The following is a 14,766-nucleotide window of genomic DNA, read 5'->3' as shown; positions in this document are numbered from 1 at the left end:
AGAGCAGGCATTTCCCAGCTAGAGCGCAGGACTGTGTGCATTAAACTTCTGAGCTTCTATGTGGCCTTGGAAATATTCCATACATTGTTTATATCATTTAAAGACAAGGACAATATCTGTGTTTATAAAGAATGACAGTTTGATACTTACTGATATGCTTGGCAAGACAGATTCAAGATTCAATATAATGTACACATGCATACATGCCAAATGTTTCAGTATTACCAAATGCAGAATTCGTCACTGTTGAATATAATCCCAGAATGCTTTGTCTCTCAATGTCTCTTTTCCAGTAGCTTTCACCCTAATTTCACTTCTTACTAATGGATAGAATTTGCAACCCTGCTGACTGTGACCTTTCTCTCTTTCTTTTTCTTTCTCTTTCTTTCTTTCTTTCTTTCTTTCTCTTTCTTCTTTTCTCGCTCACTTTATTTGTTGCCCATTCAAATATCTTTAATCATCCCCTTCATTCTTTTTGGGAATCCTTTATGATCACATCATCTCAGGGTTTTGGTTTTGTAACTTTTGAAACAAGCGCAGACGCAGACCGCGCACGGGAGAAATTAAATGGTACAATCGTAGAGGGACGCAAAATTGAGGTGCTTTCCTAATCTAACTATCAATACCCCATCATCCCCGTCCCATGAGAACATAAGCACTGTCGGTTTGATGAAACATGCATGCAGCGTCTCATTTCATCGCATTGCATCCCTACCGCTCACTTGCTGTCTGCATGCTGCACGTTTCATGTGTCTTTTTGATTTTATGGATAAATATCACTTGTGACGTAATGATTATTGTATTTGATGTGCATGCCATCAGATTTGATCCTTTCTGCTTTGATGTGCAGCTGTATTAAAAAAAAAGCTTTTGACCTTTTTATCACTTACAATGTGTGTTAACCGGTAAAAAAATGTTTAACTTAAAATCCCACTTGTTTATCCCAAACATCCGAGGTTTATTTATCCATTCGTATGTCTTACTTGAGGACACAGACTTCTCTCTCTTTTTTTCCCCCTCTTCTCCACAGGGCTATTAAGATTTTCTATAGGACAATTAAGATAATTCATGTAATGCACAAACAATACCTAGACCTATATATCAAGGGAGAGTCGAGGCCAGTTGTTTCCTCAAGCTAAATGACCTCCATGGGCCCTGTGGAACGGAAAGCTATTAACGCTAATTAACATGAGGGTGAAATACTAACATGGCTTCTGTTGCCAGCGGCCATGTTTAAATTCCTTTGGCGCCTCCCAACAAGCTGCTTGGCCTCTCTGTGTGTTACTAAAGTCCCTTTAAGGCAAGTTGGTTCACTCGGCAGCCATCTTGGTAATGTCCCCGAACAGCTATTTTCTGTGTAGGCAACAGGCATGCACACACAGCTCCAATTTACTTGAATGGGGAAAGGCAGCAAGCTCAAGATTATATATCAATATTATAATAAAATCTCACAACAATGGTTTTATGTTGCTTTTTAAGCTCAAATCCTGCAAAAAAAAAAAATATATATATTGGGTTGGTTCATTTAAAGTGCATGTGCGTTCTAGGATAAATAAACCAGCCACCATTTTAAGCTTTAAGATTTTATTAATTTGCTGGTGTTACGCATAACCAGAACACCTTGTACAATATGGCTCCTCCTTCCTGAGGTTAAATTTAGTGCTCATGAAGTCACCGCCTCAGGGTTGTAGTGTCTGGGAATATGTATAACTGTCTAGACGATGTGGCAGATGAAATTTCAGAGAAAGCCTCAAGGAAGCTCCCACAGCTTGGCTAGTGGGGAATTCCAATATACTCTGGGTTTCATTAAAGCCCATTTCCAGAGTAGCTATGTTTCATTACATGTTGAACCAGATGTCATCATCCAGTTCTTCTACAAACAGCCTGGATTAGATCCTACATCCAGCAGGAAAACAGAAGATCAGAGCTTGATGGATCGCTTTCATTTTAGAATCTCATAATTTTTCAACTGATTAGCATGTGAATGTAGTTTTTTTTTTTTGCTGAGAAGCATGAACCAGTTTTTTGTCACACTCATGCCTGTGGCACATACACATGTATTCTTTGTGTTCTGATTTGGGTTTTGCTTCTCATATCTGCTTTCTTTATCACAGGTAAATAATGCAACGGCAAGAGTAATGACAAACAAAAAAGTGGCCAACCCTTATACAAACGGTAAGAGCTTTTTTTTTCTTTTTTTTTACTTTAAATTACATTAAACACATTCAGTGGACAAAAATGTAATTCTACACTTAAAATGTGTGCATTTCATTGCATTAGATAACAATATGTCGAAACAAGAAGTATATGGACAACAACAAAAAGAAAAAGATGCTTTTGTCAGATTTTTGGATCATGTTTAATTTAACCAACTAGTCCTATAAAGTCAGTTCTCCTAAAATTATATCCTTCATCACAAATTTAACTATGAACTATAACTACAATGAAAATTTTCACGACCATAAAGTCTTGAAGAGTAAAAAACAAAAATTGAAGAGTATATCCTATATAAATAATTTAAAACCCAAATCTTTTTGTTTATAAATAGTCATATAAAATTATAATTCTTTTATGTTTATAATACATTTAAAACCTAGTTTTTGTGTTTTGTAAAATTTATGTATGTAATATAAAAATGTATATAATATATGTATAATGTATAATATATATATATATATATATATATATATATATATATATATATATATATATATATATATATATATATATAACATATATATATATATATATAACATATATATATTATGTATATTATGCTATATATATGTTGTGTGTTCTTTGAAATCCCACTTTGATATTCAACTATGATCAATTACTATGAACATGTTTCATTTTTCACAACCATGTATCCAAATACTTAATCTGAATTTTGGACAGTACTGTATATCTATTTTTTTTTATATATATAATTTAAAACCCAATTCTTTATCTATTTATGTTTATAAATGCTCATATAAAATTATAATTTTTTCCATTTAAAAAAAAAAAATGTTTTTGTGAAATATTTTGGTTCTTTAAAAGAAATTACACTTGGTTTGATACTTTATCTAATCCAGTTTAAACTTCCCAAATTCTTTTTGGGCTTCGGTTTTAAGCTGCCATCATGTATAATATGAATGATGCAATGTCTACTTTGTGTCCCACTAAAAAGGGATTATAGGTAAAGAGCGATCTCCTCCCCTACAGCTCTCCTTATGCTGTTCAGGAGCTCCGGGGGGAGAGCTTAGCTGAGAGCTGGCTCATTCAACACAGGGGTCTTGTTGGGGTCCTGAGCTCTTCCGCTGATGCTCATTTCCTCAGACTGCAATAGAGAGAGAAACAGAGAGGGGGAATGAAATAATCAAATATATCAGCAGCAGTGTAGACCCCCCAGCTCTACTTCAGTCACAGCCAATGGGGAGTGAGAGGAGGCTATTTTACAGCCCCCATCTATCACTGACAACACACCGGACAGCACTCACTACTCTCTTGCTCTCTGTCTCTCATTCTCTCACTCCCTTTCGCATCCTATATCGCTCGCATTCTTCCCAATGCCCTGATATTGCCGCCCCCTAACTCCTTTCAACTTAATGTCACCTTAAATATTTTCCTGTCATATCACATCCCTTCCTCTTCCCCCTTCTTTTTGTTCTTCCCTCCGAATCTTATCATCTTTATCCCTTATCTTTGAGTTAATAGGCGAAAGATCGAGAAACAAACACTCCACAGGTCACAGCGATAAGCATTCGGAGCTAATTCTCTCTTCCCCTGTGTATTCCTCTACAGGCTGGAAGCTGAATCCAGTGGTGGGAGCTGTCTATGGTCCTGAATTTTATGCAGGTAAACTGCATTTGAGTATTGTGGTCACAGGGTCCCGCTCGGATACTTACTTTGATTTACTGTTCTTCAGATGTTCTTTGATTTCTAGATCAAATTTCGAGGCAAGCGCTTCAAAGAGACACTTAAGAAATGATTTTAAAACAACGCCCATTTCTCCCATCATCTACAGTGCACAATGCATTTGACAAAGCAATAATCAGCCAGGCCATCATTTCCCACTGAGATGAAACAGTGGTACGGGCTGTTTTCTGAACCACAGATTAGGAAGCGTCTTTGTTTGACTGACTTGTTGTCTGTCTTTGTGCTGTTGTTTTCCCTCTCGATCTTTGATTTCTTTATTGCCGTTGGTTCTTTGAGCCCTTTGCATCCTAATGAGGGGGAAATGGTATTACAGTATTTCATTTGGAAGAAGTGCTGAGCACATAGCAGCTCTTTAACGGCCTGCCTTTTTGCTCATTAGACTAAAATCTGTTCATTTCAGGACAGCTTTACAGCAAAACTCTAAATAACCATCGGTGACAGAAAGCAGTCATTTATCATTTTTATCTGACTTTTTTCCTCTCCCTCTCCCCCTTCCCTCCCTCGGTTCTGGCATGCATAAACGCACAACTGAACGCAGCCGTTACACGATTCCTCTCGATCGAATACGCACAATGTGCATATGTAGAGCGCATAAAAATGCAAATATGCTAAGCAATCCGATGCACGTAAAATGTTTATGCATGCTTTGACCCCAAGTATGCTCTGAAACATGCATGTGATTCCTTCTCTAATCGCAACATATACACCTTCATGCCTCCCATCCGTACATACACCTTCCCAAAACATCCCATCAAATCAGATTTATCGTGGTCCGGTGTTGTGCCGAATTTCGACTCCCTGCCAAATTATTACCCCCCTCGTTGAAGTCAGTACCTGATTGCCTAACCCTAACCCCACCCCTAATCTTAACCCCTCCCCCACAACCAATCCTAAACCTACCAATGCTAGGGGGGTAATAATTTGGCGGGGGTCGAAATTCGGCACAACACCTGCAGCTTAGCTTGGGGAGCCGGTGTTGCTTGATTTATTGGATGCTAATTTTTCAAGTCGCCTTAACATGTCTCTAAAGTTCGCCAAGCTTAAACGACACCATATGCCTCCTCTGTTCCCCAGAGGGCGACCGGTGGAGAGGATACAAAATGGAAATAAGATATAGATTTCGCTTACTAAATAAGGAACATTCCGGAATGGCTGAAATGGAAACGTGTTGCCCCTTGTTTCCCTCCCACCGTTCAAAAAAGGGAAGGGAAGCTTTCACGCGAAATAATTATGACTGCATTTAATGTACTTTGTTGGGGGAGGGGTGGCGCTGAAATCGGATGTAAAGGTGATTAATCACTGTTTATCAGTCCGAGTTTCTGTGCGGGAGATCAGCGGAATTGGGCACCATAAATCGTGCGCTGCTGACAGCGCACTCCGTCTCCATTCGTCCGGGTGCTACAGGTTTATTGTCCTCAAATCCCATTCAGGAGAATGACTGATGAGGGCCGCCGACTGCCTGCTTTTAACCTCTTCCAGGGAAGTCGGGCTTCTCTCTTCCCCGTAAGACTCCCTCCCTGGCTCTCATTTCTCTACTCCTCTAGCTTTTCACTGCCTTCTCTCGACATAAATCGCTAATTCTATTTCTCTCTTCATCTAAGCCTGGGGTGTTTTCCATCTGCCCTTTTCTTACTCACTCACTCTATCCTTAAATCTCAATATCTTCTGTCTTCCCTCGGTCTCTCTCTCTCCCTCAGGCTCTTAACTAGCACTGGGTAGCCAAAGTTAAATTAGAGATGCAGACGCGAGGCTGAGGCGCTAGCCGTGCACGGGAAACTTAATTGTGTAATCCGGGGGTCGTTTTTCCCACCTCGCTCAATCCGTACAGGCGGCGTGGGCATGAAGGACGTGGGAAACATAATACTGATTGATTGACAGCTCTCTCAGCCAATGAATTTGGTCCTTGGCAGCATGTTGAGACAAACGCGGCCAATAAGATTAAAATGCAAAGTAGTTTTCAAGTTTTAAAAAATAGATGATAAAATATATTGAGTGATGTTTGGAAAGGGACGTTTGACTTCATGCCATGTGTGTCTGATCAATAAAAATCACTGGCTCAAAACATACTTTACGCAAGTACGTGAATGACAATTACATGCGTCATTCAATTCCAAAATGTGTCAACTGCAAATCAAAATGCAACACAAATATGCACTGTATTCTCAGTGTTGCCACAAGGGGGAGCTATAACAGGCATTAGTACAAACTGTATTCTTCTGTGGTGTTTTTCTTTTTCTTCTTGGTCTACTGTCTACTACTGTTAAATTTAGTTAAACTGACAATATTTTATAACTACCCATCTCAAGCTTATTAGAGTGCCAGAAAAATCCTATTGGCTTTTTGTCGAGCTAACATTTAAAGGTAGCTTTGGAGGCCCTAGGTTTATTGCCAGAACAGCAACACAACAAATGTTACCAGTATAAAGTATATTCAAGCGTTCACATCTGTTGCCTTTTTGAGAGCGCGTAATGGTGCACCCATGTGTGTGCACTCCTTTAAAAGAGGTGCATTGTGGGCATTTTATGCTTTTTCAATTACAAAACCACTCAAATAAATCTATAATTGAAATGAAGTAGTCTAATTACAATATTAGAAGTATCGGAGGGAGGAAAAAACTCCCTTTAATCTAGCAATGGTGTAATTTTCCTCATGATATGGGTTTATCGGTGGTCTGATTATCTAAAGACATTTCACAATAGCACGCAGTGTGAGAGAGGCCCTCATCCGGCGATTTCCAGTCGCACCGTATTAAAGGAGCCAGTCTTGCAGTAAATGAAAGAGACCTGAGGGGGTTGGGGATGTAATTGCCCCCACACCTCCATCCAAACAGCCCAATGGGACTCTTTCCAGCGCCAGAGATACCCCTGTGTAAACCCAGATAAATGCAGCAGTGTGCCAGCATCCTTATCGGTTTAAACTGTAGATGTGCAGATGTGAAGGGTTTTTGACCTTCTCTCATGTTAAAATAACAGGTTAGCACAAGGGCTGCAAGTATTTATGCTCACACACACTTTTGCCTTTGTGTGTTTCATAGGCTTTATGGAGTGTCATAACTGGCTGGAATGATTTATGGCTTATTATTGAATCGGTGCTGCGTGCAGACCCATAGCTCATTATGAGATTACATTTATGTACGTCATGGCACACATAATGTACACACACACAAAATCAAAGAAAATATAAGAGCATTGTCCATGACTGGAATTCGGGATAAATTGACCATGGCCTGGCATATATCAGAGACGACCACTGTTTGGCATATTAACACCGACTCTATAGCTTAAAAGGGACAAATTAAAATGTCAACGGCTCCATGCTATATCAAAACGAAAGAGCAAACGCCTTACCTTCAGCCATCTGTCTTTCTTTTACGTCTGATGAAGGGCCGCGCCGTACCTCTCTGCCGCTGATTGGTGTGTCGCGTACAAGAGATTTTATTGTTTGTTTGTTTGTCTGAGAGGAGATACAGGAGTCCGACGAAAATTATACCAGTACTTGCAAACCCCAGGGCCAAAAGTATGCTGAATGTGAATCGAAGAAGTCTTTACACCAAGGCAGTGTGCTAAATTTATAGACACACATGTATGTGCTCAAAATAAACCCAACTGACCTCATTAAAAGGGGTAACTTTGACACATATTGACTATTAACTGAGGGCTGCTTGGGTGATGTCTGTACAGTAATGATCAGGAGGAGGTGCAGGTTCTGTTTGGGGATATGAAATAACTGAAGAGGGCTGTCCTGCTCCTCTGAGACACAGGATAGACAGTGATAGTGTATTCGGTGCATAAATGAGAAAGAGAGCTTTGTGGGCCGCACTGCTGGGCTGTGTTTTGCTTGCACAGTACTATGGGTAATTCTGGCTATGTCATTGACTCATCAGGGCCACACTCAGTGAAGGTTAAAGAGAGACTTGAGTGTAATATGCTCTTGCTTTTATTCTTTTTACAGTTTTAATCACTTTCCTTGTCGTCTTTTTCTCCTTTCCTTTTAATACAATATGGGTGACTCTCACACTCAAACCTGTCACGAACATGTCTGGGTCATATTTCTCAAAAAAAAAGGAACTGCACTCTAAGAACGCGCCAATAAACGGGAATACAGAGTAATGTTTTCATGTTCTCCAACATCCAGCTCTTTCTCAGTCAGAGGTGAGCAGTTCCTGATATTATTTAGCATTTTGCACAAAAAAATTTATCCTGTACCCATATTTATCAACTTATTGGATTTGTTTGCCTTTTTCTGTTTGTCTTAGGTCATATTTAACCCCAAATTTTTGCTTAAAGAAAACAAATCCTATATCATTAATTTTATTTGAATCAAGTATTCTTTATAATACCAGAATGCCACAATTGTTTACATTTTCACTATATGGTGGTTTTTGTTGTACTGTCTGTAATTGAATTAAATGAAAACAAAAATAATTGTATTACAGTAATGAGACTCATAATTGAGAACAATAGAAACTCAGTAAAAAATGGTAAATACAGTATGACAATTTTATTAGGAAAACAAATGTCATTGTTAATGACAATGCAAAAATATAATATATAAAATATTATGTGTAATTATAATATATTTTCTTTTAACTTTCCTTTTTTCTTCTTTTGACTTGAAATGTAGACTGTTTTTTTTGTTTTTTATGTGTTCATACTTAGCCATCCAGTCAGATTAGAGTTTGCGAGATTGAGAAAGAGCTTTCCGTTTTAATGTGCAATATGCATCTAATGGACTGAGCTGCGGGCAGTCTGTGGGCGTCTGTGGCCGAGACTGTGTGAAATGTGACCTGGACATGTTTTCACCCATTTATTGTTACACACGCTGTTTCAAGTTTCATTCTGTCTGTTTCACTTTCACGTCCGTGTATCTTTCCTTAACATGCATAAAGCCTCAGTCTCTCTCTCTCAACTCTGCCACCTCTCCCAGTCTTGACCCTGAGTTGTCCCTGTTCTCCTCCAGGCTGGGTCTGGCCCCAGCGGTGGCGTGAGGCTGGGGAAGTGTGTGTGGGGGGAGAGAGATGAGGGATGGCGCCAGCCTGTGATTGCATCTCTAAACAATCCTCTCCATCTGCTCTCTCAACCCTGTGTGCCAGAACCTTGTGTCTCACCTACAACAACCTACCATCTCCCCTGCCTCGCACACACCCCTCCAGAGTGGGAGAGCAGCCAGACACACTCACACACACACCCCACGCACAAGCGTTCAGAGATGCCCACAATAGAGAGGCTTCCCCAGACAGGGTTTGCCTTACCGTTTCGCTCTCTAAGATTAATGGTAAATATTCAGCTGGAAAAAATCAGGAAAGTTTAGTTTGGTTTATTGCTTCTCAATTGGTGTGGCAGTTTATGCTCGAATGTACACTATAGAGGATTTCTCATGTCATTTTTTCATGAGAAATCAATTACTGAGTCAGCAAATGGGATGCACAATGGTGGTGAGCCATTTTAATTGTGCATGCTTTTTTTTTTTTTTTTTTACATTAAGATTACCTTTGCCGTCATCTTATGCTCACGAAGGTTAATCTTCAAAAACACAAATATTAATATTTCACAAGATTTAAATGTAAAATTAAGCCTGTCTCTAAATGTTGTGATGGTTTTTCATATTTAATTTTATATATTTTTTTAATATTTTAATATTATTTTAAGATCGATAATTTACAGATTATCTGCAATAACATGAAAATAATTATTGGTGTTATCGTATCAGACAGAATTTAAATATCAGTCCATCAGTTCCTCCACAAGTAACTTGTTGTTGATGTTGACAGACAGCCCAGAATTCCATATTGTACCTTTAATAAATATCACTTTTGAGTTTGAAGGACATTTTTGTTTTACGTTTGTACACATTTTGAAATGTATCGGGTTGCACACAAATCTGGGTCCTGAAGCAAAACAATTTGAGAATCACTGGCTGTAACATGCTGCCATGTTTGATGTTTTGTGCCAACATGACGCACCGGTTGACATCCGTCTGAGTTGTTTTAAAGCATCACATTTTAGGATGACAGTGTGTTGTCACACTACCGACTGAAAGCCGATTGGTGGTGACAGGTGCGCCTCTTAGAAGCAAAAGCTTATGTCACCACCTTTCTTCTCTCCTTTTTTCCAGTGACAGGCTTCCCCTATCCAACCACAGGGGCGACGGTGGCTTACAGGGGCGCCCACTTGAGAGGCAGAGGTCGTGCCGTCTACAACACGTTCCGTGCCGCGCCTCCACCCCCTCCCATTCCCGCTTATGGAGCGTGAGTAACCCTTCACCCACAACATACACATACAGTCTCGACAAATAGCTCACCTTGTTTTTGTCCAAGCCTGAGGCCATTATTAGGTAAACTTCTGCACTTAAAAGCACTGTCATCAAAGGGTCATTTTCGCATTATATGTGCTACAGCCTTAACCTGCAACATGACTGCTTGATGGCTATAAAGTGCGTTACACTCTAATGGCGAGCCCTACCAGTTTTCCCCAGTGACAAGACAGAGCAAAGCCCATTATAAAGCAACATTGTTTTCCTCTAAGCACAGAAAATGGCCGTCTTTCCAAATGTGCTCTATTTTGTTCCTTTCCTCACTGTCTGGAGTGCATTGTTTTGTCTGCTGAATGAATGCATCGCTGCATAATTTATTTCCTTCTCTGTACAGTGTGAGGAAACTCTGTGGACGTTCAGCACTGATGTGTTGTGTATTGTGATTTCTTGTTGTGTTTTTGCAGTGTGGTTTACCAAGATGGCTTCTACGGTGCTGAGATCTATGTGAGTATACTCGGTTTTGCCCGTTCTGCTGCTATTTCCACTGTTTCAGTGAATTAAGGAAAGTTTGTATGCAACGTTGAGGACAGGGCGCAGGCCTAACCTGAGCAGCTGGTGCTGAATCTTTCATAAGGGCAAAGGTCAGCTCAGGTCACCATGTGCAAATCCACTAGGATGGCCGTTTGTGGTGTACTAAATACCTTTTTGGGTTCCCCTGTGCATTCCGCTACATGGAACAATGAAATCACACATCGCTAAACCGTCTTCCTTTGAAGACTGTAGTTGATCTCAATGGATTGTATGATAATACTAACATGTACAGTGTGGATTGAACCAAATACAACCCCCCCTACGCACTTAACGTCTCATTCTTCCACATTTTATCTCCACTGCGGCCTGGTTTCGCTCTAAGTGGGAGGAAAATCACGCCGGATCAAGTTGATGAAGTCGATGTTACAGTGTTTTTGTTTTAATTTATGGCACGCGTTTGATCCGCCTTTCCCTCAGCTTCCATTAAAATACAGCCCAAAGGCCTCACTCTACAGCCCGAGATTGTGCCCAGGCCCTATTGTTTTTGACAGGCCGTCAGAACGTATTAGTGTGTCAGGTGATCAGAGAGCGTGCCTCCCTTTCCCAGGATTATTTCACTGCATGAAAAATGGAAATTAATTCAACATTTAGATCTGAAAAAGGACAAATGAACATGGACGTAATTGTGATGCCTTTACCTGGCATGCACAATAGTATGTTTGCCACAGATAGATCACAGTCAAACGGATTTTGATGACACGTGTTCACTTGCCATTGAAGTCAGAATCTTTCTCTACGGACTACCCGATCAACTTTTGAGTAGCCTGAAAGCAAGATAACTTATATAGGAATTGTTGACACAACAAATTATGATTTTCTCGATAATTACTGTCAGTGTTTTCTCACTCTCATGTCGTTCCAAACATGTATGCTGATTTTTAAATAAATCTTCTCTATATAACTTTTCTTCACACATACAATAACAGTTTATAGTGACCAGGCACTGTCAAGCTCTCATTTTACAACTCCCCCAGAGTTAAACAGTTGAGTTTTACCATTTTCGAATCCATTCAGCCGAACTCTGGGTCTGGCGGTACCACTTTTAGCATAGCTTAGCATAGATCATTGAATTGGACATGACCATTAGCACCTCTCTCAAAAAAATGACCAAAGAGTTTCGATATTTTTCCTATTTAAAACTTGACTCTTCTGTAGTTACATCGTGTATTAAGACCGACAGAAAACTTTGCTGCCGTACCATGGGTGCAGCAGGCGTAATGATATGAAGAGTCAGATACAGAAGAGTCAAGTTTTAAATAGGAAAAATATCGAAACTCTTTGGTCATTTTTTTGAGAGAGATGCTAATGGTCCTGTCCGATTCAATGATCTATGCTAAGCTATGCTAAAAGTGGTACCGCCAGACCCGGAGTTCGGCTGAATGGATTCGAAAACGGTAAAACTCAACTGTTTAACTCTGGGGGAGTTGTAAAATGAGCCTATTTCCAAAAAAAGTGGAGTATCCCTTTAAGACTCATGTTCAGTATATTCACTCAAATGATTGGGATCAAAAAAAAAAATTTAATTAATACTTTTATTCCAACATTATTGGTCTTGTAGTGTCTTGTAACTTAATGATGTCAAGCTCGAGATTTGATGGTGCTTTTGTGACAGGCCGTGGTCATTATAAACTGTCATTGTATGAAAAAAAAATAATTCACGTTCCACAAACAAGCAAACAACATACGTGTTTGGAAGGATGTGAAGTTGAGTAAATAATGACATAAATATCATATGTGGTTTATCTATCCCTTTAAATCCATCTGTGTGGGGAGTTGGTGAAACCACCGGAATTAAGAATCTGTAACTTCTACGGAATCCATGAACTCACTTTTCTATGACCTGATTTTTTTTCAACTCCAGTAACTAAACATTTGATCTTAGCAGAGTAGCATTGGACATTAATCCCGAGCTGAAAAATAAATGAGAGCATCTATAATTCAGCGTGCAGTCCTGTATCTGCGATGCCTCAGTCCCGCACGCGCTCTGGCACCGCGATTATTCACATAATGTACCAGTGATGTCAGCGAGCTAAAATAACAAAGAGCGGAGCTGCGTTTCATTAAAGCAGACACTTCAATAAACACCCCAGCCACATAGATACTCGCTTGCAGCCAGCAAATACATTCCCTCTTGTTTAAAGCTTGGCATGTTTGTAGCGTAAGCGTTCACAAAACATCACCCGGAGATGACTAGCAGACAGCGCTCGGTTGTTGCAGCTAACCATCTCGACTAATGTCATCTGATGGCGCTTACAACTCGACTATTAATAGCTAGCTTGAATGGAGCAATTAATAGCTTTGTCAGATGTCATCTAATGCTTATACAAGCAATATTTAGTGTTGTCTTGTGCCGTTCTCCAGCCACAGATGAGCACGTTGTGTGTGTCAAGACCGCTCCCCTGGGCACCGAGCCAGGGGACTCGTATTGGCCAGCCACATTAATTAAAAGGCCCCTTCAATAGCTTCAGCCTTCAATAGCTTCAGCCAAATCTTCCATTTGGTTCATTCGCAGTAAGCAAACATTGACTGATTTTAATTGTTTATACCAGATTGCCACTTACCATGCTGATCGATAGTTGCCCTGCCATTTCAATTGATAGGATAGATGCGCTCTGGAAAGACAAGCCGTTGGTTGCACCACTATTGCTGCACTCAGCTTAGATAAGTGAAGACGCTCAGATGGTTCGCTTTCGGACTTGGGCTGTTAAGCATCTGTGCCGAGATCTATATGAAGAGCTAATGCAGTCAATCTGACAATTCCCCATTAAACAAAAAGGCTTCACAAAAAGCTGTATTGGCAAACTAAATACCACCTAAATCACTCAGCGCTGATTTTAGTGAGCATTGACAGGCCTTTTCAGCAGCACTCTTAAGGTTGTAACTGAGCTTTTGGGATTCACTGCATTGTTAATGTATGAACCGTCCAGTTGTATTGTGGTTCTAAAATTTCATGTCACCGATGTCCTGCTGTTTGCATGTGTCTGACGGATGCCCTTATGTAATTGACAGGGTGGCTATGCAGCATACAGATATGCCCAACCAGCCGCAGCAGCTGCAGCGGCCTACAGTGACAGGTAAGAGTCCAGCAGCACTTCCTGTTTCCTGTTTGGTTTAGTTGAGAGAAATTAAGGGCCAGATTTACTAAACTGGGCAAATTAGCGTGAGAGCGCAATTCCAAAAAAGCGCAGATGGGAGTGGAAAGTTCTGCAGCTAGCTATGGCAGGTAAATAATGGTGCAAATACCAGTAAATTAATTAGCACAAACCTTAGTAAATCATGATTGATTTAAATTGCATATACAATAATAATGTCCACGCCTTTTCAGCACTAATTTTTCACTGCGTGTCTTTAGTAAATTTTAATAGTCGTTTTTTTAACGCCAAATGAGGGTTTGCACAGACTTTAAATCTGGCCCTATCAATTTTACAAAATGTATTTTTATGGCTGTCAAAGTTAACATGTTAACTTGACATATTTAATCTTTGTTTGTTTTTACTTTTCTACCAAATTTGTTATTGTTTAATTCTGCTTTTAAAGACAGCCTTTGTTATAATTATTTAAGAATTTTAGACATTTAGATTTAGATATTTCTTTATACATTAAACAGCATAGTTACAATAGGTGGTCTTTGGTGGTCTGTGGCATCAAAAACCCTTGAGATAAACTTTTAAAAAAAGAAAGAAAAAAAGCCTTTTTAATTACTCTGCCCCAATTTCCGGTTTCAATAGAAAATGTCAATACATCAAAATTTGCAATTATGAAGCTACTTCGTAGTGTCCTACGTCATTATTTGATAAATTACAATTAAAATAAAAAAGCTCCTTCTCTGGTTTAAGAGAATAATCTTATCCATTGCTAGTTTTAACTGTATTTGAGTTCCGAAGTCCTTCTGGAAAAGGGTTTCCTCAGCTCTGAAAGTCCGGTTTGAGTTTACAGATCTGCTCTCTCATTAAACTGGCTTAAATGAGATCATTTAGACATCCCTTCCCTATCTTTGATACA

The 14,766-nt window shown here is 39.6% G+C and overlaps 1 protein-coding gene across 7 annotated transcripts in view; it reads left to right on the top strand.

Annotated features, from left to right (window-relative positions):
* The window catches only part of rbfox3a (RNA binding fox-1 homolog 3a), a gene marked incomplete at its 3' end in the record, with an annotated part of 340,149 nt that overhangs the window by 311,361 nt on the left and 14,022 nt on the right, over nt 1-14,766 (top strand). For 4 of the 7 annotated variants that reach the window (XM_084135433.1, XM_084135431.1, XM_084135432.1 and 1 more), the window contains 6 exons: nt 507-599; nt 2,115-2,175; nt 3,787-3,840; nt 10,036-10,168; nt 10,638-10,677; nt 13,774-13,838. In XM_084135433.1, the coding sequence (XP_083991559.1) occupies nt 507-599; nt 2,115-2,175; nt 3,787-3,840; nt 10,036-10,168; nt 10,638-10,677; nt 13,774-13,838 (446 nt within the window). Of the gene's footprint in view, nt 1-506; nt 600-2,114; nt 2,176-3,786; nt 3,841-10,035; nt 10,169-10,637; nt 10,678-13,773; nt 13,843-14,766 lie in introns of those variants that run through there. The other 3 variants (XM_084135437.1, XM_084135436.1, XM_084135434.1) reach the window with 3 other exon arrangements.

This window comes from Abramis brama (genome assembly GCF_963993115.1).
Source record: "Abramis brama genome assembly, chromosome: 14".
Lineage (NCBI taxonomy): Eukaryota > Metazoa > Chordata > Actinopteri > Cypriniformes > Leuciscidae > Abramis > Abramis brama.
The sequence above is the reverse complement of the archived record's forward strand: the minus strand, read 5'-3'. Positions and strand labels throughout refer to the sequence as shown.